Source organism: Natator depressus, chromosome 4 (assembly GCF_965152275.1).
Source record: "Natator depressus isolate rNatDep1 chromosome 4, rNatDep2.hap1, whole genome shotgun sequence".
Classification (NCBI taxonomy): domain Eukaryota; kingdom Metazoa; phylum Chordata; order Testudines; family Cheloniidae; genus Natator; species Natator depressus.
Window position 1 is genome coordinate 115618680 of NC_134237.1, and position 24694 is coordinate 115643373.

Below are 24694 nucleotides of genomic sequence, written 5' to 3' on the forward strand. Positions count from 1 at the left end.
TTTCTTCATGTATATCACTTACCTGCAGGTTTTCCCAATGGTAGGGAATGATCTGGTCTTCTGTTGTCAGGCTATGAATAACTGCTCAGGTAAGACAATACAGTAGAACCTCATAGCTACGAATACCTCGGGAATGGAGGTTGTTCGTAATTCTGAAATGTTCATAACTCTGAACAAAACACTATGATTGTTCTTTCAAAACTTTATAACTGAACATTGACTTAATACAGCTTTGAAACTTTACTCTGCAGAAGAAAAATACTGCTTTTAACCATCTTAATTTAAATGAAACAAGCACAGAAACAGTTTTCTTGCCAAATCTTTTTTTTTAAACTTTCCCTTTATTTTTTTTAGTAGTTTACGTTTAACGCAGTACTGTACAGTATTTGCTCTTTTTGTTTTTTTGTCTCTGCTGCTGCCTGATTGTGTATTTCCAGTTCCAAATAAGGTGCGTGGTTAACCAGTCAGTTCGTAATTCTGGTATTCATAACTCTGAGGTTCTACTGTATATTGTGGTAATGCCACTAAAAATTATGAAGACTGATTTTCCTCTACTATCCTAGCATGGATGTTTGTTATCTTCATCGTCATAAAAGAATTAGGCCTTATCTTTCAATTCAATCAGGGCTTTTTTCAGCATAATCCCAGGGTAAACCGTTACACTGTACATAATTACCTTTTGCAACATTTCTCGTCTTCTCTTAGTAACGAGTTTCTGGTGAAGCCTTTGCTTTTCCTGTTTTAAATTATGATCCAACTTCTGTTTAACAGAATGAACTTCTGCCTGAGCTTGATCTAGAAGTGGTCCCAAATGATTTTCAGACAAATGACCAGCTCTGTAATAAGAGTGTTTAATACCTGTTACCTTGAATACTTAACAGTAGAGAGAGAGAGAGACTGAGTGTGTGTGTTTGTACAAAGGCACATAGTTATTATTTATTTCTGTTGCTGTAATGCTTAACAGCCCCTAACAAGGCTCAGGATCCCACTGTATTGGACACTATGCAAGCAAATAATACAAAGACAGTCCATGCCTCCGAAAGCTCACAGTGTAGCATATAGATAATACGCAAGAGGTGAATAAACAAATGGGAGCATGAGGGGAGACTGGGAAGGAAGGAGGGGGAAAAAACCAAGGAGATGCATACATATATAGAGTTAGTGTTAGACAGAAGATGCTCAAAGTAATGTGCATAAATGAAAAAATTAGGGAGTGCAGGCTCACGTGGTTTGGTCACGTAAAGCACAGTCCTCATGTAAAGCACAGTCCTGACAACTAGTGAGAAAGAGTCCAATGGCTCAAGACTGAAAGAAAGAGATGCCAACCCAAGAAGAAGTGGTGGTACGTCATAAAGGAAAACATGTTAGCATGTGGTGTGATAGAGGATACGGCACCAAAAAGAGCACTTTGGAAGGAGAGGACTTGTAGTGTAGGATGGGATTAATGCAAGGAAAAAGAAGGGTATTGTACAGAATTTTCAAATTAGACATGTTTTATATTTATACATTATAGTCTGAAAATGTAAAAAGTCTCCTTAAATGTTACATTTATATATCACACATGCACAATAATTTTATACACACTACAAATGATAGTTAGCAAAACCTGTGCAAAGACTTTCACTCACTTCTACAATATTCAAAATAAATCAAAAGAATTACCAGGATTTTGGATGAAAAGAGAAATATAGCAACTCCACAGACCAAACCTTCCCAGTTTTACACATACAGGACATCTTTTGGATTCAGGATAGATTTGCAAGATTATGACACCAGTCTAACTCCACTGACTTCTCTAATTCACATGAGTGCATGGGCTAGACACAATAAAGTATAGTCAGATAAGTCTCTCTCTCTCTCCCTATTAACAACTCTAATTGCATTATAAGAAGGTGCCACAAGTACTCCTTTTCTCTTTTCTTTTTTCTTTTTATGAATACAGACTAACACGGCTGTTACTCTGAAACCTGTCATTATAAAGACTGCTGCTATTCTTGTCACTCAAGAGTTCCCAAAATACCTTTAAACAATAGGGATATAAAGGAGGATCTTAAATCAATCAGGTTAGGCTTTTGGATTTTCGCAGTTATTACCATGACTCACAAGAAATATTTCTAATATTAAATACTGAGTATTCCCTAAAAGGAGGTTAAAAGGGTCAAAATGGAACCTGGGCTGAAAGTACTATCCCTAACACTGTGGATTTTTGTTCAAACCCTTCCTCAATTATTCTCCAAGTACCCAATTTTCAGAAGGGCTGAGCACTGTGCAGCTCACATTGGTTTCAAATGGAATTGTGTGCGCACAGCCCCTCTGAAAATCAGGACCTAATAACATATAGGGCTCACATGCCACTGTCCCAGCAAAGTCTCCAACACACTTCAACAGTTAAACTATGGGCGAAATCTTGTAGTCCTTTATTCAGACCTTTCTCAGGAAAGGATTGAGACCAATTCCCATTGATTTTGTGAATTTACCTAGGATTTGTCCATATGAATTTAGCTGTCCCACATTTGTTCCAAGTTAGATTTTACCTCAAATTCCCAAAATAATCAAATTAAAGCGAAGTTGAAGAACATTTATTTAGTTGTGTGGCTTTTGCATTTTACCCAAAGTGAATAGAGAGCTCCTGTTCAAAGCCAGCACTTGTTTCTCCATCTACTGTTTGAGAGTTTACAGTCAATTAAATGAGCAACAGAACACTGTCCCCTGCCTATCAAACTTGCTTTAAATTCTAATGAGGAGCTCAGCTCAGCCTCCCTCCTTATCACGTAGGTTTGCTAAGTTTTGCAGAACTCAATTTTTTCAACTTCCATCCACCACCCTTTTTTTAAAAAAAATCTTCTGTGGGAAAAAGCCCTCAAAGCAATCCCACCAACTGTCAACGTGCTCTACTTGAAGCCAAATAATATTTGTCCTTGCCTGAAACCAATTGATTATAAATTCCAATGATGTGGCAGATAGATTGGGCAGTGCCAAGCTTCCCTTCAGCTTTGTGAACTGCAAATTCCATATCTAGGCTCCTTTCTGTGCCAAATACAAGGGAAAACAAAGTAGTATAACATGTGGGTGGTGGAATTAGATAGGAGGAAGAGCAAGTTATGCAAAATAATAATCAATCAAGATATTACTTTTAAATACCTTTAATCTATTTTGTGCTGGGGGAATTACCCAGGAGTCTTTGCAGCCCCTTTACAATCCCTGCCCAGAGTGGAGTAAAAGGGGCTGCAGCAGGAATCAGAATTGGGGCCATGAGATGAAAGGTGGAGGGAAAGTGATGTAACATGCCAGCTAAGTGAACAAGGTGGTGATAGATACACACACTGATTATGGGGACGATGATAGACACACACCTCATTAGTTCCAAGTTGATTTATTCTGTGGAATTTTTTTACGTGTAAAAATCTTAAAAGGCACTCAGATTAAATTGTAGGTAGTTGTGGGTACTACAGGGGGCCAGTAAAAAGGAATATGGACTGAGTTTCCAAAGACACAAACAATAGAGACAAGGAGGTGTAGCCATCAGTTCAAGCAGAAGCAGAGTGTCAGCTAAATAACACTATTAATATAAAAAAGAAAAGGAGTACTTGTGGCACCTAATAGACTAACAAATTTATTTGAGCATAAGCTTTCGTGAGCTACAGCTGAATGCATCCGATGAAGTGAGCTGTAGCTCACGAAAGCTTATGCTCAAATAAATTGGTTAGTCTCTAAGGTGCCACAAGTATTCCTTTTCTTTTTGCGAATACAGACTAACACAGCTGCTACTCTGAAACTAATAATATAATGGTTGTACCTCTAAGACAAAAATGAAAGCATCTCCAGGCTACAGCTCAAGATTTAAAAGTCAAAATTAAAAAAGGAGCCAGTTAGAATGCCCAGTATAATTGGCAACTCAGAGTTATGATTGACAATTAAAAAAAAAAGCAAAAGGGCTTCAGACTTCAAACTATAGTTTGTCTGATGGGTAGGTTAGGTTGTGTAGAGTTGAATTATATCTGAAGAAGTAAAGGAAACCACAACTATTTTAGACAGATCACTCCAGTGTGGACATGACTAAGGGATGGAATCTATTTGATTAGAAAGCCCATACGATGGAAACAATGGGTGAAATCCTTGCCCCACTGAAGTCGATGGGAGTTTTGCCAAGGACTTCAGTGGGACCAGGATTTCACCCAACTGGATCAGTATTCTGCAGATGTCCAGATCAGAATTGCAATGAGTAATTGCTCATAGTAAAATCCAGACCCAAAGAGCTGCTAAGCAAGTCATTAATCTTAATGCAGATAGCAGGTGCTCAGCACCTGGTGGGGTCAGGCCCCAAGAAATTAAAGGCTTATGCTCTGCTGACGCAATAACAACAACAATGGGTAGCTTAGCTACCCCAGTTCTATCTGGTGGAAGGGGATGTCAAAGGACTGTTTGGAGAAATATTTATTGATGCAATAGACTCCACTTAAATGGAGAAGAATAAAAAGTACACTACTAAAAGAGATCAGTAAGAGGAATGTTTTGATTTGGACTTTACTGTAGATGATGGTAGGATTTAAATCCACATATCACAGGAAATTATTGTGGTTTTATTAGAGATTAAAATCCATGGAGAAAGTCATACTGCAATAGGAGTTCTTCAAGTCCAGTAAATTGCCAGGACTGGATAAGGTTATCAAAGTGTTATGAAAGAAATGAAGTGTGAAGGAGCAGAGTGCTTGGCGAAATGAAGCCATAGCACTTTAAAACTAGCAATTGTTCGGAAAAAAAAAGCTGTGAAGTCACTAATCTGGTGCCTTTTTGACTATCTAGAACACAGGAATTACAGAATGGTGGGGCTCATTGTGCTACTGGGGAAACCAGTTATTAAGAGTTCCAGTAAGGTTAAAAGAAGAAAAGGAGTACTTGCGGCACCTTAGAGACTAACCAATTTATTTGAACATAAGCTTTCGTGAGCTACAGCTCCCTTCATCGGATGCATGCAGTGGAAAAGTAAGGTTAAAGTAGCAGAACACCTGGACAAGTATTGCCTGGACAAGTCAAGCCCTGCATAGTTTTTGTAAGGAAAATGATAAAAAGAGCTTTCTATGTAGGAGAATTCTTCGGAAATGTTAACAAAATGGTAGATAAAGCAGCATGAATGTAATTCACTTAGATTTTTCCGAACGCTTTTTTGAAAAGGTCTCTCACACGAGACTATTAAGGAAAATGACTAATAAATGAATAAGGGCAGTCCTGCAGTTCGAACCAGTAAAGCAATTAAAAAAGCTACAGCGAAGGCTGTTCTACAGGTCAAATATCGGGGTACCAAGGTGATTGTCAGTATTTGATAAAAATTATTAAATAGATTTTGAACAAAAAGTAAAAGAGTTGATAAAGTATGATAATGACACTAAGTCAATTTGTTTAGTAAAATGGAGGATTATGAGAAACTATGGATGGATTTAAATATATAAATGAAATGGACAATTTGACAGCGGAGGACATTTAACTTGCATAAATGTAAGAAAATGTGTATTAGCAGCAATGGTCTAAACTCCTAACATGCTGAGGGGCACTGAAGCTGTGGAATCTTCTGAAGCAAGAGAAGAGGTTAGATTGTGGAGAGTTCAATGCAGATATCTGCTCACAATAGCACATATACAAATAAAATGGCTCTATGAATTAAAGGACAAACAACAGCAGAAAATATTGCAGTGACATATTGCACAATGGTGGATAGGCCTCCGATTACTGTTATTACTGTTACTGAGGGTCTTTTTATACAGTGTTCTAGCATCCACTTGACCACACAGTTCTGGTTAAACAATAGGCTTTTGATGTAACCTTGTGCTTTCTGAACACCACCAGTAATTACAGGTTTCAGAGTAACAGCCGTGTTAGTCTGTATTCGCAAAAAGAAAAGGAGTACTTGTGGCACCTTAGAGACTAACTAATTTATTTGAGCATAAGCTTTCGTGAGCTACAGCTGCATCCGATGAAGTGAGCTGTAGCTCACGAAAGCTTATGCTCAAATAAATTGGTTAGTCTCTAAGGTGCCACTAGTACTCCTTTTCTTTTTGTAGTTACACAAATTAACATAGGGCAATTTATCCATCAGGCAGTCTATTATAAACTTCAAAGAGACATATAGACAATGACGTTATTTTACCCAAGATTCATCTAAATGTTAATATTCCCTTTTGATCCCTGAATCAGTAGCTACAGTGACAGACAGGAACTGTTTATTTACATAGCTAGAATTAAAGATACACACAATTAGTATCACTTCTAACAATATAGGTTTGCATTTCAAAGTTCTAGCCTATTTAGCATGAATGGCCTTAATTTCCATTCGCATACCTTTCTAAAATGGCTTTAAAGGTCATGGTTAGTTAGGCTGTGTCTACACGGCCACTTTCAGCGCTAAAACTTTAGTCGTTCAGGGGTGTGAAAAAACACCCCCCCCCCAAGTGGCAAATGTTTTAGTGCTGAAAAGCAGCAGTATAGACAGCCTTTATCGACGGGAGCCGTGCACCTGGCAATAAAGCTACCACCCCTCATTCGAGGTGGTTATTTTTTATTGCTGGGAGAGCTCTCCCCCAGCGATAAAGCATGACTATCCTGCCTACGTCACAGCACTGCTGCAGCCACGCTGTAACGTGGGCAGTGTAGATATACTCTTAGCCTGCAAGCTGTTTAACCCTTTCTGGCCACGTGTTACACTTTGCATAAGATTCGTTGCAATTATATAACAGTGGTAGAAATAATGGCTTGCGTAATTATATTTTAATCAGACGTCACACCTGTCCTCTTGTGTCTAGGGAACCATGTTCAAAGTATAAAATTTCTTTGTAAAAGACAGAGTCAGATTCTCTTCCACATTCAGCATCGAGAAAGGGAGGCAGCCTAGGAGCTGTTTATGGCTGGTTACAGCTCCATAATTCACAGATCACATCTGCTCCAGCCCAGCTCCCTAAGGGGGCCAGCTGAGATTTGGCAGAATGCAGCTACACTCCCCCTCAACCCCTAAGCCAGTGTTTGTATGGGGGGAGCGAAGGGGCATGGTTGGCATGGGAACCAACTACACTGACTTTATGCCAACTGAGAGCTCCCTAACCCTTGGCAGAATTCTCAGTAGGTTGTCTAGGCCAGACTCCAGCCCCTTTGCGCTGAGTGATGCAAAGAGGGCAGAATGGAGAGGGAATCTGGCCCAGAGACATCTGACTATCCATCCTTGCCTACTATATTATGGGCAAAATTTTCAAACTTGTATACCTAGAGTTAGAGACACACAGTGGGTGAGGTAATATCTTTTACTGGGTCAAATTCTGTTGGCAAAAAGAGACCAACTCAAAAGCTTTCTCTTCCACCAACAGAAATTGTTCCAATAAAAGATATTCCCTCCCTCACCTTGTCTCTCAAATATCTTGGGACCAACAAAACTACAGCAGCACTGCAAATACCTAGAGTTAGAGTAAATCCCTATTTAGGCACCCAAATCAGCAGCTTGATTTTCAAATGATTTTCACCATTTACTTATTTTGTTAACATTCTTACAGTATCTTTTTCATATGAACCTCGATTGACTTTTTACCCAATATATTTTAAACATTCTATTAAGCTCTGCTTTTAAAAGTCCTTTACAGCATTTATGTCTTGCCTGTTTAATGCTACCTCTGAATTTGTTTATGTGTATTCTATCTCATCCACATATTTTCCCAATTTCCTCTCTAGATATAAAACAATTATGCATCTCAAAATTCCCTTTAATCCCATCCATAAGTATATGTTTAAAGTACCTAATCTACTGTGTACTGGTTTTGATAAAGGAACATCTACATTTGTAACGAGAGAAGTGGGAGTTGAAGGGTAAGATGAAAAAGCAGAGGAGATTAATGATACAATTTAAAAGGACCAGAATTTTGGTTCAGACTTTTCTTTTTCTTAATATTTCTTCTGCTCTGGTCTGTAAATATTCCCCAATTCCCCTTATAATTAAAGACTGAAATTCTGGCCAACCTACCATGGAATTCTTCTTCTTCTGGGTTTTGGGCATGATTCTCAGCTTTGCCTGCAGCAGAATGACTCTGGAGAATGTTCAGAAATACTACATTGTCTAGTTTTACAATATCAACGTCCAGAGAATGAAAAAATAGGCACAGGTCTTGCCAATCTTCTGAAAGCAAACATGCTGCGTGAGTGTGGGGGTGTCTGAAGTTATAGGAGGGTCACACAAGATAACAGAGTATTGTCACTTTGTTTTGCGAGGGTGTCTAACTTTGCAGAATTTAGTTTAAAATTTGACACTATGAAAAAAAATCTGCGGAATCCTCCATCCAACCTTCCTATTACTTATATGGTGAGAGGAAACGCCATTTGCTGATATTGTTTGTAGCTCTCGGTGCAAAACTAATCCTGTTGTAAGAAACTCAATCGCAAGATTTCTCTGGAAAGTAGAACTGCATCCCTCCCCCAATTTGTAAATGCTTCCTCACTCCTCTGAACATTATAGCCAATGAATAGCATGCAAAGTTAGAGAGAGAAAAGCATTGTTTTACATTAGGATTTCCTTACGACTCGTGTTCGTGCTGCAGTATTTTGTGCACATGAATATCACACTGTATCACCACCAAAAACTACCCAGGCCTTGCCTTTCCACTACTGAAATTTTTTTCTTCTAACTCTCCTCTCTCTCTTTTCTAGTCATTGATTTTTTTTTTATTTTGCATCTCAAGTTCAATATCAGTTATTAAACAGTGAACTAAAGCTACTTTTCCAGTTTAATAAACCCCACTTCTTCCTTCATTTTAGTAATCAGCTCCTATGAATTCATGATTAAATCTGCACAGTGGCCTATTTAATTAGAGCTTCTCATTAAGGGCCTTCCCAAAGTAACAATGTCTACAGAACAACCAAAGAACTTTTCTCAAGGAGACCAAAAGCAGAATATGATTTGAAAGTGATGTGAAAATATGGAAGGGTACAAGCTGCAGAAGTGGGATCTTCATTACATTACAAAGGAGGTGGTAAGATTGGTTTTGGACACATAGCTGCACATACATTATGGTACCATCCAAAACGTGCAAAGCAGAGTACAGGCATATAGGAAGACTGTCCTTGCTCAACAGAGCTTACAGTCTAATGGCAGTCATGACTCAACAGGTGACAGCTACTGCAATAGGTGGCTAAATAGAAGAGCAAAGGTTACAAAAATAAGGTAAGGTACTTGGCTCTAAATGAACAGTTATCCAGTCTCTAATGAAGCGCTGTTAGTTTTGCACTACTTGCAGATACAGAACATGATCTTTTGGTATCTCATATCAATCTTCCTTTGGGCCTCTAAACTAGGGCTGTCAAACAATCGCAGTTAATGCCTGCAATGAACTGAAAACAAAATTAACTCATTAATTTTTTAATGCGTTAATCGCATTCCTCTGGGTTGGGAGGGATGCATCGGCGGTGGGGGGAGGGAGGGGAGGCCAAAGCCCCAGCCCACAGCTCCGCGGGCGGCATGGGGGCTGAAGTCCCAGTGTGCAGCTCCACGGGTACGCTGAAGTGCTGAGCTGGAGCCCCGCACTCCAAGGGGGAGCTGAAGGCCTGAACCCTGTATGGGACCGGAGCCCCGAGTCCTATGGGGGATGAAGCCCGGAGCCCTGAGCGGGACTGGAGCCCTGAGCAGAGCTGAAGTCCAGAGCCCCGATCCTATCTTTGAAAACATAGAAAATATCCAAAAATATTTAAATAAATGGTATTCTATTATTGTTTAACAGTGTGATTAAAATGCCTATTAATGTCTATTAATTACGATTAATTTTTTTAATCTTTTGACAGCCCTACTCTAAATCTTCTATTATTTTTACCTTTCAGTTGAGAACAATAGCAGGAAAGAAAACAATTTAAATAGTAATATGCCTATATGGTCCTGTTACTGGCTGAGAAGTTTGGATTATATTAATCTATTTTATATTTGTTTCTGCAATACATCGCACCCAGATGACTGGCAACTGGCACCAATATATGTCTAAAATATATAAAGAAAGATGTGGGCACAGGATCAACAGAAAAATTAGTAATTTGCTTTCCTGCACACTGACACATCCTACTTTCCTGGCATACTCTTCAGTAGTTTCTCCACATGCCAGGCTAGCAGATGCTTCACCTCTCTTGGTACTAGCTAGAGTTCTCCCTCAAACTGCTCTATACTGTCATGTAATTTTAACTGCTCATTTCACCAGCACCATTTCATCATTTTTATGTCTCCATATTACCTTCAGGGATATTTCTACGGTATCCTCAAATACTGTATCTGAATCAGCCCAGAGCCTATATGACCTAAAAGAAATACCCCAAAGCAGTTAAATAAATATTTTTTCTGCAATTCATTTTTACTTATTACTTTAGCCAACATTTATTCTTTACTATTCCCAGCAGCATGTGGCTTGTCTGCTAATAAAGATCTATACCAATTATATTATTTATAAGCTCAGTCAACTGTGGAGATCATCTTTCCTTTGGAAAACTTTTATGCATGCCAATTTGAGACCATATATCCAGCTCCTCACCCTACATGTTAAATTTAGAAGGGAATCAGAGTTGCACTTTTCATCTAGGTCTAGATTTTCATGTACATAGGGTCCTGTTCAGTAATTCTTATTAAAAGTATTCCCATTGACTTAACTGGGCTATTCACATGGGTGAGTACTATCTGAATAAGTAAAGGATCTATAATCAGCCCCAAACTCTTGCTGGCTTCAGTGGGAGCCATAATCCTCCAGCAGCAGAATCTGGGCATCTGTTAATAAGTCTAACTGTACGTGTTCCCATCAGTCAAGGAAACTGACAAAAACACTTTATCTGACTCTACTCATAAGACACTGCATCAATCTAAAACTAAATGATCCAGTTAAGCAAATCACATATTAAAATCAAACATGGAAGTTGTTCTCTTGGACATGTATTTGTATGACATGGAGTGAGGCTGGGAGAAAAGAAAATAACCAAGATCTTATTTGAACACATTCACAGCAACACATAATTCAGATCTAGATCACACACAAGGGTTGGGACTAGAACCCTTAACTAATAGCTCCAAAAGCACATGCTTCTACCACTTGGGCTAAAGAATCTCTCTAGCCACTAATATTAGTAGAAAGTACCTTATTCTCTCAGTGAAACTGCTACCAGAGGGTAATATTAGTCACTCACACACAATGACCCTAATCCTGTAACATGCAGTACAGAAATAAACTGATGTACCCATTTAGAGCCTCACTGAAGTCAATGAGCTCTAACAGGGTATGTGGGACAGCAGTATTTCAGTATTGTGGGATCAGGGCCAAAGACAGTATATTACACTCTGATGCTAATAACCAATATGGTAGCTACTAAATATTCAATTGAATTATTTTAAAGATAATAAATCTTCTCAGTAAACTTTTAAATTCTATTCATTAACCTTTATTAGATATAGCTAAAATTATTTTTGAGGAATACCATAGGTCACTCAAATAACATAGGAGTGGAGACACCAGAAATAGTTAAAATAGAGATTATATTTACCTTTCCATCTTGTTAATGAGACTTGTTATCTGGCTTGCTGCTGTGTTCAAGAGAGAAGAAGCTTGAGAATCCCATAAATGTATATTATTTATTAGGTACTCTCTGTAAGCAAATCTTTTACTCAGATGATACTTCTTATTAGCCTGCAAAAAATCCATTAGTTCTTCAATGTCCTCCTATAGGAAAGAATGTGAACACATATATGTCTTAATTAGAAGTTACATTCATTTTAACTAACACCGGAGAGAGTGCTATTTAGACCAGTTTTGTGCATTAGAAAATAATAATATTAAACAGCCTTTACAAATAAAAAACAACAGTGAACTTCCATACAAGTTAATTAAAAGTATTGTAAATTAGATGATTGTGTCACGTTATTACAGTTGCATCAGTCTAACATAGTTTGTTGATCTTTGGGCCTGAACAGCCAGCTACTGAGCACGGTGCTTACTACCCAGAGGAGTCCATGGAGGCCAAGGAGACTACTCAGGGTCCTGATTCAACAAGATACTTGAAGCATGTGCCTAAATTTAAGCACATAAGCAGTCCTGTTGACTTTAGCAGGACTACTCATGTGCCTAAACTAGGCACATGCTTGCTGAACTGGGGCCCAAGGGTAGTAGGCTCTATGCTCAGTAGAAAGCATATGCAGAGCCATGCTCTTTTAAAGAAACAAAAAACATTCTCTTTCCCTAGAGCAATTTTCACCTTAAGATATAGTGTGAAATTTCCAAAAGTGCCTATGTAACTTAGGATCCTAAGTCTTAGGGTCTAAGTCATTTAAGCACCTTTGAAGAATTTAAAAAACAGGTCAAGTTTTATTCAGATTTGTAATGTAAAACCCAATTAGCCGGTACAGACTGCCTGAATGAACATGCACAACTCCCATCATTACTGGGGACGGTTATGTACATGCATTAATAATTTTTGTCTAGACTTTAAAATTTCAGAATTATGGGACTGTAGTTTTGCATCTTATTTCTATTGTCAATCAGTTATAAAAGTGATAACATGGCAAAATTCTACAAGTGGAGATAATTAGAGAAACATTTCACAAACATTACTATGTGATCGCTATCTGTTGGGAAGTTAAAGAGTGGAATAGTTACGTCATTACCTGTATTTTAGAGTAATCCTGCACTAATGCTTTGGCTGCTTCTAACTTCAATTCTCCCTTGAAAATGGCATTTTTTATCTGTGTAAAAAAGATATTATGGAGCTCTGTTCTCTGGAAAATAGCCAGTTGTCGATAAGCTTTCGCAAAGTACTCCTCCTGCCTCACCAAAAGGAATCTCTTCATGTGGCTCTGCTCAAGTTTGTGAATTTTTTCCAGAAGACATCTGTATTCTATAGCAGACTGGGAGAGGACAAAAAACAAGAACATCCAAATGATTACCCGTGTTTAATATATTTTAAAAGTACCAATATTACTGAGACTAATGTATTACTGAGACTAAGCTCGCATGTATTCAATGCATACTATGCGCATTCCTCTTCAAGTGATCTGAAATGAGCAGCTGTTTTGAAATAAAATAATATTAACATTAAATCATATTTTCAATATTCAACAGAAAAGCCAGTGCTAGAAGATGAAGTTGTTCATCTATCCATAACACTCTCCTTACAATGTGTATGATAATCAAGGTGGGCCATTTCCAGCACAAATCCAGGGTTTAACAAGAACGTCTGAGGAACAGTGGGGGGGGGAGGGGGAGGAGGTAGGAAAAAACAAGGGGAAATAGGTTACCTTGCATAATGACTTAACCACTCCCAGTCTCTATTCAAGCCTAAGTTAACTGTATCCAATTTGCAAATGAATTCCAATTCAGCAGTCTCTCGCTGGAGTCTGGTTTTGAAGTTTTTCTGCTGTAATATCGCAACTTTCATGTCTGTAATCGCGTGACCAGAGAGATTGAAGTATTCTCCGACTGGTTTATGAATGTTATAATTCTTGACATCTGATTTGTGTCCATTTATTCTTTTACGTAGAGATTGTCCAGTTTGACCAATGTACATGACAGAGGGGCATTGCTTGCACATGATGGCATATATCACATTGGTAGATGTGCAGGTGAACAAATTAGCCACACTATCAGAGGCTCGTTCACCTGCACATCTACCCCCCCACTGTTCCTCAGACATTCTTGTTAAAATGGCCCACCTTGATTATCATACATATTGTAAGGAGAGTGATCACTTTAGATAAGCTATTACCAGCAGGAGAGTGGGGTGGGGGGAGAGAAAACCTTTTGAAGTGATAAACACCCATTTTTTCATGGTCTGTGTGTATAAAACATCCTCACTGCATTTTCCACTTTATGCATCCGATGAAGTGAGCTATAACTCACGAAAGCTTATGCTCAAATAAATTGGTTAGTCTCTAAGGTGCCACAAGTACTCCTTTTCTTCTGCATCTGGTGTCTCACCCACATTTCTCCACTTTGGATTGCTTCGTTTTATTCCTCTGCAATGCCACTTTCCTCCACATTCCAGAGGAAAAGTAAATGACATGAAATATTGTAGCTCTAAAGCTAGTAAAGATTCTTTCATAGATTTTAGTCCACTTCTCTCTGCTTCTCTGAGTGCAAAGAGCACAACAGTTGAGGGGTAAGGGGAGGAGAGGGAGGAAGGAGATAAGTGGATCAGCACAAGAACTGAAGGGTCTGGCTTTGAATTCTTCCCCAGCCCCTATCATTAAGCCAGGATCTTTTAGTGTCTCCCATCACTTGGGACTTCTAAAACCAAACTGGACAAAGCACTAGAAAAGGTACAATGCTGGAAAGGTAGCTGGAGCAGCTTCAACGATAGGCATTGCCAGCAAATTTCAGCTGAGTCCTATCTGCTAGTGTAAATATGTCAAAATAACAAGCAAACCCTCCCAAGAGTCACAGCTCATATACTTATTTGTTCCTATGGAAGAGCTCAACAGGTCTGCACCACCCTGCATCCTCATACAATACTTCTCCATCCAATAGGCCTTGCATCAAACCCTTTCCCACAAACCCCTGTACACTGCTATTATCTTTGGTGGGTCATTTTTATCAAAGTCACCATTTCTGCAAAAAATCAGTTTTATTAATTACCATAAAAGCACTAAACAACAACAAGTACACTGCATTCAAATAAAACATGATTTTTTTTTGGTAGCATATGCAACCATGTGACAAAGAATTTAAGACACTGTGGTGGAAGTTTTCACACCTTGGTCTGTGGGAATATGTTCCTGATATGAATTCTTTTATCTCTACAACTCACTGGGAAATGGGAAGCTTGAACAGCAGCAACGTTACATTCAATACATAGGAATACACGTTCATGCAGGAAGTGCAGCACCAGGGGCAAATAACGAATTGTGCTGGTTACTCCTTCTGAGCCATCTTCTTAATCGAAGTTATGAGGTTTGACAAATATGGAACAATAATTTGGGAGTTTTCTTTTTTACGTTAACAGGGTGAAATGTACAAAGACTACTGGAATTCTCACTAGGCAGCTACAATAGCAAGAAAACAAAAACAGTGTGGCCATTACAGTCTAAAAGAGAAACCACAGGAAAAATAACATGGAATAGTAGGAAAAGGGTAACCATACAAATTGTTATGTTACTTTCATACCTGATTTACCTTCTCATTCAGTCGCTTAATTAATTCTTCAGCCTCATCATTTGCGGCTCTCTCTCGTTGGTGCTGAACCTCCATTTCTTTCCTAGTCTCTAGATTACATTCGGCAGTTAAAGCCACCATCTTTCTTGTATACTCCTCCTGAACTTCATTCTCCATTGCAAAAAATTGTTTTTTGAAAATTGAACCCATCCTTTTCTCCACATTAGGAGAGACATTGTGTCTGAAAACCATGTTCTTCATCAACATGGCAATCGCCTCTTTGCACATCTGCATTCGATAGGCTTCCAGATCAGCATCTGCACGAGTCAGGTTTGCTACCTCCAAGCTGTAAAATATAGTTAGGAGTGCTTAGGGCTTCCGATGACACACAATTTCCATCACCAAAAAAAGTTAACTAGCACCATTAGATTTTATACTACTGATTGGCATTCAGATCAGAGCAGGAAGATCGCACAGTATTAGTCTAATAATAATAACACAAATTTGTCAGAGTAAGTCAATTTCAATAGTTTTCAGAGTAGCAGCCATGTTAGTCTGTATTCGCAAAAAGAAAAGGAGTACTTGTGGCACCTTAGAGACTAACACATTTATTTGAGCATAAGTTTTCGTGATGCATCCGATGAAGTGAGCTGTAGCTCACGAAAGCTTATGCTCAAATAAATTGGTTAGTCTCTAAGGTGCCACAAGTACTCCTTTTCTTTTTGCGAATACAGACTAACACGGCTGCTACTCTGAAACCTATAATTAGTTAAGATGAGCTATTCTCAGCAGGAGAAAAAACTTTTGTAGTGATAATAAAGATAGCCTATTTAGACAGTTGACAAGGTGTGAGGATACTTAACTTAGGGAAATAGATTCAATATGTGTAATGACCCAGCCACTCCCAGTCTCTATTCAAACCCAAGTTAATGGTATCTAGTCTGCATATTAATTCAAGCTCAGCAGTTTCTCGTTGGAGTCTGTTTTTGAAGCTTTTCTGTTGCAAAATTGCCACCCTTAAATCTTTTACTGAGTGGCCAGAGAGGTTGAACTGTTCTCCTACCAGTTTTTGAATGTTATGATTCCTGATGTCAGATTTGTGTCCATTTATTCTTTTGCGTAGAGACTGTCCGGTTTGGCCAATGTACACGGCAGAGGGGCATTGCTGGCACATGATGGCATATATCACATTGGTAGATGTGCAGGTTAACGAGCCCCTGATGGCGTGGCTAATGTGATTAGGTCCTATGATGGTGTCACTTGAGTAGATATGTGGACAGAGTTGGCATCAGGCTTTGTTGCAAGGATAGGTTCCTGGGTTAGTGTTTTTGTTGTGTGGTGTGTGGTTGCTGGAGAGTATTTGCTTCAGGTTGGGGGGCTGTCTGTAAGTGAGGACTGGTCTGTCTCTCAAGATCTGTGAGAGTGAGGGATCATTTGTCAGGATAGGTTGTAAATCTTTGATGATGCGCTGGAGAGGTTTTAGTTGGGGGCTGAAGGTGATGGCTAGTGGTGTTCTGTTATTTTCTTTGTTGGGCCTGTCCTGTAGAAGGTGACTTCTTTTCCTAGACAGTACCCATATCTCTCAGATTAAAAGCAAACAAAAACATCCTACAAATGAATGCTGTGAAGAGAAATACAGCATCAAATATTTTAGTGAGTGTAAGCTGCACAGACTTTATTAAATGGTTCCAAACTCACTATCCACCCACAGTAATACAGGTCTTGCCTGAAGTATTTACACTCCTCTGAAAGCACCACAGGAAAACAAAAAGCATGCGTTTTGATTAGTTGTTGATAAAACACATTAATATAGCCATTATCTCTTTCACATGGAAATTAATCTAGTTCCAGAAAAGAGATTAGCAACACAGAGAAAAATAATATTTTCTACAAAAGGCCAACAGGCAATAAATATCATGCTGCATGTGAAGACCCACTCATTTGTCACTAGAGTTAATTAATTCAGAAGGACAATTATCTTTTACAGCATATTTCTTTTCTAAATTCCCTGGCTCTGCCATTCCTGCACTAGTTGGAAGTCAATTCAGTATTAGAGAAATGGATTTCTTGCCCTTGCATGCACTTTGCATGAAAAGATAGCACTGCATGCTTCTGCACACAGACTATAAGTAGATTTTAATATACTATCACTTCTACGTGTTTGACAATGTAAGTCTTGAACACATATTTGCAGCTTAAACCTGGTTAAGTGTGACCGATATAAAAATTAAACCAAAATGAAAATAAAATGTATTGCACATAATAAATATTTTTCCAGTTATGGCAAATCACTGGTTTGATTGGTTCTTCAAGCTAAATCTCTGATAAGTTTCAAATGAGACAGCAAAGGCCCTGAAAAAGTTTGCAACATGTTTACTGTAATAATAAAATGCAGCTGTTTTACCCCAGGGAGCCTAAATATTAAATCCTACAAACTGTTCAGTTTCTTTTTCAAGCAATTCTTCATTTTTAAATTAAAAAAAGAAGTTGGTTTTTTGGGAAAAGTAGTTGATCAGCAGGACTGGACAGCAAGTTCCTCCGTTTATCCACGGAACAGGTACAGAATTGGCAGCGACAATGATGGCTTTTAAAACCCATCCCACCAACTATGTCTCAACTGAAGGGAAGGGGCTATTTAAGCTCTAGAACATTCAGTCCTTGGTCTCTTTGCAAATACTACAGTTAGTTGTACAACCAGTGCACACCAATCCCCATGGAATGAGATGGTGCCAATAACCTTATTTCACTCATATATTCAGATACCAAACATGTTAACTCTCCAAATATGGTTTCTTACTCTTCATAGGATTCTGCAGAAACAACAGGTTTGCAATACACACACACACACACACACACACACACACACACAATGTTTTTGTGCGTACGTGAATCCCCCTCGCCACTCCCCCAACTCAAAAAATAAAATTATGTTAAAAGAGTATTACAGTTACAAAGTCAAGCACTCGAAAGTTAGGAAATACTGAAATTAAGGATGCTTGTGCAATAGTTTGTGATCACGTAATTAAAGACTGTAAATAACGCATATATGAAAGGGGGTTGAATTATCTCCCTGCTCTGAATTCTGGCACTCAAGGCCACAGCATCAGCTGGCTGCTGAGAGAAGCAATTGTATGAACAGTTCTGGTCCAGCCCCTGCAGCCCCAGGACAAAGCACGATCAGTTGCTCGGTGGGGTTGATACATATACGGTCTAGTCAGTACTCAGGAGCTATGAGGGGATGGAGCATGCTCGGTGTAGATGGAATCTTCAGACAATTTAGCTGCCAAACTCTAATAAGGGCATGTCTACACTTGCAGAGGTAGAGCGCTGGGAGTTAAACCAGCCTTCGGAGACCGCAGCAAGGAAAACGCTGCCGTGTGTTTACACTGTCAGCTGCAAGCTCACTGGCGTGGCCACATTAGCAGCTCTTGCAATGCCACAAAGAGCAGTGCATTGTGGTAGCTATCCCAGTGTGCAAGTGGCTGCAACGTGCTTTTCAAATGGGGGTGGGGGGGTGGAGTGTGACAGGGAGTGTGTTGTGTTTATGTGGGGGGAGAGAGTAGGTTTTTGGGGGGCTGAGAGCATGTCAGCATGCTGTCTTGTAAGTTCAGACAGCAGCAGACCTCCCCGCCACCCCCCCCTCACACTCACAACAGCAGCATTCCACACAAATAGCTTGCTTTGTCCCGGAGCAGGTAAGCATGCCAGCTGTCAGAAACGGAGCTATGAAAGGGCATATCTGCATTCCTGTAGCCGATTTCAAAACAATGAGAAGAGTGGCCACTTGACTTCAGGGAATTATGGGACATTTCCAGAGGCCAATCACAGCGCAGTAATGCAACACCTCGTTCACACTGATGCCCAGGCGTTTCAGCTGGGGAGCGGCAAGCTTTATGCTTCTCATGGAGGTGGATTACCAGGAGCGCTCCAGCTGCAGAGTCCAGGCGCTCTATGTGCCTTGCCAGTGTGGACCCATCGGGAATTAGGGCACCCAGGGCTGCTTTAATGCACTCTAACTTGCAAGTGTAGCCAAGCCCTAAGTCTCCACTGAACACGTGCAAACAGATTTTTAGAGGTTCATAATTTTGCCAAAATTGGGCACATTTTCACAGGGACAGCAAAAAGCACATTCTTGACACAAGGACACTTCTCTGCCAAATTTCAAGTCCATGCTCCAAAGCAGTGGCTCTCAACCTTTCCAGACTACTGTACTCCCTTCAGGAGTCTGATTTGTCCCAATTTTTACCTCACTTCAAAACTATCTGCTTACAAAATCAGACATAAAAACACAGAAGTCGCACAGTACATTATTACTGAAAAGTTCCTTACTTCCTCATTTTTACCATATAATTATAAAATAAATCAATTGGAATATAAATATTTACTTACATTTCAGAGTATTATATATATCATAAATAAGTCACTGTCTGTATGAAATTTTAGTTTGTACTTTAGTTTTTATGTAGCCTGTTGTAAAACTAGGCAAATACCTACATGAGTTGATGTAGCCCCTGGAAGACCTCTGTGTCCACCCAGAGGTACGTGTACCTCTGGTTGAGAACCACCGCTCCAAAGCATGGGGGGGCACGTAAGCTTCTCAATAAAATGGTTATGCAATTTTTTTTTAACATAGACGAAACAAATATTTTTCTCTAGCATCATTCTTGGAAAGGAGGAAGCCACTTTTGCTGAAGTTTTCCAAACAAATTCATCCTTGGGCAGAATTCCAGCATGAAAAATTTCAGCCCCAAAATAGTTACAGTTTGGCAAAGTTATACAACCCTGTTTTCAGATGCTTCTAATAGGATGCATCAAGCAACCTCAGCTATAGGTATCACTATGTGAGCCACCAAAAATATCTTTGATTTCTCTTGAAAATACATCAGAAAATAGGTAATTCCCACAAAGTATATTTCACGCTTCGAAGCTACTGGACAGATTATCACTACTTAAAGGTCATGCTAACTTGGCCAAGGCTATGAATGCTACATTAGGTTCTATTATAACCTGCAATCAAAAAAAAAAATCCCCAGTAAGGAAATTAAATTTAAAATATCCATATATTTAACCCATTATTAGTTCTTTATCTGCTCAAAAGCTATGAGCTTGTCACATATACATTTCTTTTCTAGCCATCTCTCATCCTATTTCTATCATCAGAGGGGTACAGTGCAGCCAAGACCAGCCCCTTTACCTTGCCCCCACACTCCTGGTATATTTGCAGGGGTGGTGAATTGGTTGTCATACAAATGTACAGCTGCAGGGCTGTAAACTCTCCACATCTCCTACTGCTCTCTCCTCTCTTCATTACCGCTTTCAGTATTCTTCTGAGGTGACACAAAACAAGCCCTACACTCACTGGCTAGTGAAATCTGACAAGAGTACACCTCAATGAGGTATGGCTGCAGGTATATTATTCTCACAGTAACTTTAACTGGCCTCTTGTGCATTACCACAAGATCTTTCACTGTGTGAATGCTTTCAAGATTCTTTGTAATACACACATGCAAGAGGGTTGCATTAAGGTCACTCCATGAAATTTACCTCTAAAGTGCACAGATTTCGTGTGACTAAATCTCAGGGTAACACTGTAGTATTTCCCCTTTGCTAAGCAGATTTTGGGGCCTTCCAGGTCAGTTTCCCATTTGAAGCAGAAATTGGTGAGCCAAACTCAGGGTTTTTTCTTAGTGTAATTTGAATATTTACAAACTATACACAAGTCCTGTTTCCTCCAACGGAAGTGGCCACAAACTACATGTTTGCAGAGACACAAGCTAAGATATTACAGGTCAATCTTAAACTGACAGCTGAGCTTCTGTCTCTCTTGGAGTCTCCTGAAATCCCTCCTCTTCTTCAATACATTATTCCACATCTCTCTCTTAGCCCCTGGGCTTTCCATCTGGAAATCCATTTAGCCCAAACCTGCTCACTTAGAACCACATGGCTTCAAAACAGAAGCATTGTGTCAACCCTTCATTTGTGCAGCTGCTTTGCAATACAAAGAAACCACAGAAAAGATCAGACTTCCCAGACAATGGGTGCTTTACCCCTTGATGACTGCCTGTGCAATGAGTTTCACCTTCATCTACATCAACTCATAACATGCATTGTATTTGTACTTTTCTTCATAGCAACATGAATTTAAGAATTTTTTTGCATATGATTGTAAGTAATATCAGTATGAATTGCAACTGAACTAGTAGAAGACAGCAAAAATAAACAAGTTTTCAATATCCAAAACATTCACGGACAGCAAAACCTTTGGATCCACACTTTAACAGAGAATGATTAATGCAAGAGAATCAGACATAGTCTAGAGAACCCTGAAATAGCCTGAAAGCTCACTCTTCAGATACAGATTCACCCATCCACCACTCACTCTGCTTTCTGGTCCTTCCTACAGACTCACTTAAGTGATACCCACGAGAAGTGAACAAAACCAAACATTATAAAAAAGTCCTCTAAGTTATTCCTCTCCATGCCTTAACAGGGCAACCTGTCTTCTTCTTTACTGTCTGGTTTTCTGGACAGGGACTGTTTTTAATGTTATACCAATAAAATAAAAACCAGCAGGATCTTATTAAAGGGAAAAAGGCAAAATACCACATTTATTGTGAATACAGAAAGAATCATAGTAAGCAGTTAGTTATAGCTATAACATTCCATTCAATCTCATATTTATTCACACATTCATTCATACAAACACACACACACATAGGTTCTGCAAGGTTGTTATCATAGTTACCAGCCTTAGAGTTGCTCATGCCAAGCCACTGGCCAGGTGGCCTGGACATGAGGAGGGAGCAGGGCCTTGTCAGATGCTCATCTAATGCTCCTGGAAGTTGGTTTGCAGAATCAGACCCCAAAGTTCTCACTTTTTAGAGTCTATTTTTATAGGAATTTCTTCCTATGCCAGTCTATGGGAATTGCTTCATCATGCTGTTGCTGAATCAATCAGCAGATAGCACATTCCTGATGGCTCCGTGCTGCTAGATGTTATCTTGTTCTTTGGTTCTCCCATTCTTGAGGCTGTTGGGTGGATTCCAGTCTGCCCTCCGGGGGTCCTCTGGTTATTTCCACTTGACGCCTTCTTCAGCCGATGGACACTGGATTCTTAGGCTGGCACCTCCCTGATCATTCAGTTATTATCCACACCAAGCATCCATCCACATACATCCTCCATCTCTACTTTAATCACAATTGTTAATACAACAAAAGGGCGGGGAGTCTCTGGGTGCTGTTTCTGTTGTTAGACTATTGCTTGGAGTCTCTCTCTGTGAATTGCTTTGAGAACAGACTCTGTCTTAGAATGTACTAACACAATTAGCAGCTTGCAAGTTTCACACATAGAGGGAGAGAAACAGTACCAAAAACCAAGAGACCTCTTAATTAGTAATACCCTGGAATTTAAACTATGGGGAATCAAACTCATTTGTGATTTTAATACAGAACTTCTTTAATATGATCCAACATTAATTTGAGCTAGAATTTCACAGCCCCTTACTTGGTTGCAAAGGAGAGCAAGATTACTCTCCTCCTCAGCTGAATAAGGGCTGCTCAGACTGTGATGCCAAAGGCAGGAGAGACAGCAGCAGTTGCTGGCCTGATGCTCCCCTTATGAACAAGTGGGTTGGAAGGAGGCTGAGATGGCCAAGGATAAGGAAAAGCCTTAGCTTTGCACCTCCCATTTCCACTCCCCAGGCAGAGCAGTTGGGCAGGCACACAGTGGAAGGGAAAAAGAAGTGAGCTACTCCACAAAATGGAGCAAAGTAATTTATACTCTCCCCCGCATCATCTGCTCTAATGGGGGGGGGGGGAGAGAAGGGATGAACTGAGCCACAACTCCTCCCTTGTCTCCTCCTGGGGTAACACGGCCATACCACATCCCAGGGGTGGTCAAACCACGTCTCTTCTAAAGTTAAAGTGCGATTCCAGGAGTCCCCCACACCTCACCACTTTCCACCTACCAGATAGCAGTGGGTCTGGCTCCTAGGCGGAGGTACACAAGCAGCTCCACACAGCTCTCGCCCGCAGGCACCGCCCCCTCCCCCCCAGCTCCCATTGGCCAGGAACTGACCAATGGGAGTACAGAGCCAGAGCTCGGGGCAGAGGCAGACAGTGGAGCCTTATGGACCCCTCACCTAGGAGCTACTAGGACCTCACCTAGGACCTACTGCTGGCTGCTTCCAGGGCGCAGCGCGGTGTTGGAACAGGTAGAGACTAGCCTGCCTTAGCCAGGCAGCACCCGCGACGGGACATTTAACAGCCCAGTCAGCGGTGCTGACCAGAGTCATCGTGACCCAGTGCCTTACATTCTGCAACCCAATACTGGGTGGCGACCTGCAGTTTGAAAACCACTGGGCTAGGGGCTTCCGCCAGAGACGACTGCTGCCCGCTATGAGTAGGGGGAGGGGGCACAATTTAAAGGTTCGGCTCTTCCAACAGCTTGAGTCACATACCCGCAGACAAATCCCCCCCTATTACCCTCAGCGACCCCTCCCTTTGACTCCCAGGTGTTAGCTCTGCATGGAAAGACCTCTGCTTTAGCACTTTGGGGAGAGGCATCAGCAAAAGCAGCTAAAGCCCTGAGCCTGGGCAGGTGCCTCCCACAGGGCTGAAGCTCTGAGACACCCCCTCCCCACAATGCTAAAGCCCCGAGCCCCGGCAAGCGCCCCCCGGCTCTCCAACTTGTGAAGATTGTCATATGCAGCTCTGAGGGTCACTAAGTCTGGCCACCCCGTCATCTCTTTGCTCAGGACTGGGGGCAGAAAGAACAATCTTTGTGTCTTGTACAGCAGGGACCACACTGTTAGCACCTAGCTACAAACCCTTAATAAGTAATAAGGCAAGTAGTTTCAGGTGAAGTCCCCCAAAAGAGCAATGTTTACAACTGCTTGGGTCATATGTGCCTTCACTTTGAGGTATATATTTCTTGAGAAAAAGTTCATAACCTGAGAGTCTGTGCGTCTCTAGATCCAAGCAGGTGTCATAAAATGCCTTGTACTCTCTGTATTTTTCCTGCTCATCTTATTCATGTTTAAAAGGTCTCCCACCTCTTGCTGAGTGAATTCACCATACCAAAAAATATGAAAGATAATGAAACACAATTGGCAGATGGAAATCTATTGATGAAAGAGATCAAAGTTCCAGTTGGACAAATTGTGCAGTAAAGGACAGCAGAGAGATAGGTGACAGAAGGGGAAGGGAAATAAAAAAAGTGAAAAGATGCAAAGAAAAGGCTGCTGCAAATATCAAATCTACAGATTTTTTAACTCACTTGAATAGCCACAAGGTTTAAAGTGCTGCCAGAGAAGTACTGAGAGAGGAGAATCCCAGGTGTCAAACGTGAAGAGGTAGCGAGTGGCTGAACATTTGATGTTTTCAATAGCCCTGAGCATCTAATGAAAGAAGAGAGCAAAGCAACCGGTGTCACGAAAGAACTGAGCATAAAGTGATAAAAAATGAAATCTTTCATTAACTATTAAAATAGTTGTAGGGAAAGGGGTGTTAATCAGAGCACATCACTCAAACTACAGATAGTACTGGATGTACATAGGCTTTTG

At 40.2% G+C, this 24694-nt stretch overlaps 1 protein-coding gene across 5 annotated transcripts in view; it reads right to left on the bottom strand.

The window, feature by feature from the left end:
- Positions 1–24694, bottom strand: part of EVC2 (EvC ciliary complex subunit 2) — a 162310-nt gene that overhangs the window by 67980 nt on the left and 69636 nt on the right. For 3 of the 5 annotated variants that reach the window (XM_074951691.1, XM_074951694.1, XM_074951690.1), the window contains exons 10-13: positions 15144–15477; positions 12650–12889; positions 11533–11708; positions 677–836 (exon numbers count right to left, since the gene is read on the bottom strand). In XM_074951691.1, coding sequence (XP_074807792.1) covers positions 677–836; positions 11533–11708; positions 12650–12889; positions 15144–15477 — 910 coding nt within the window. The remainder of the gene's footprint in view (positions 1–676; positions 837–11532; positions 11709–12649; positions 12890–15143; positions 15478–24694) is intronic. The other 2 variants (XM_074951693.1, XM_074951692.1) reach the window with 1 other exon arrangement.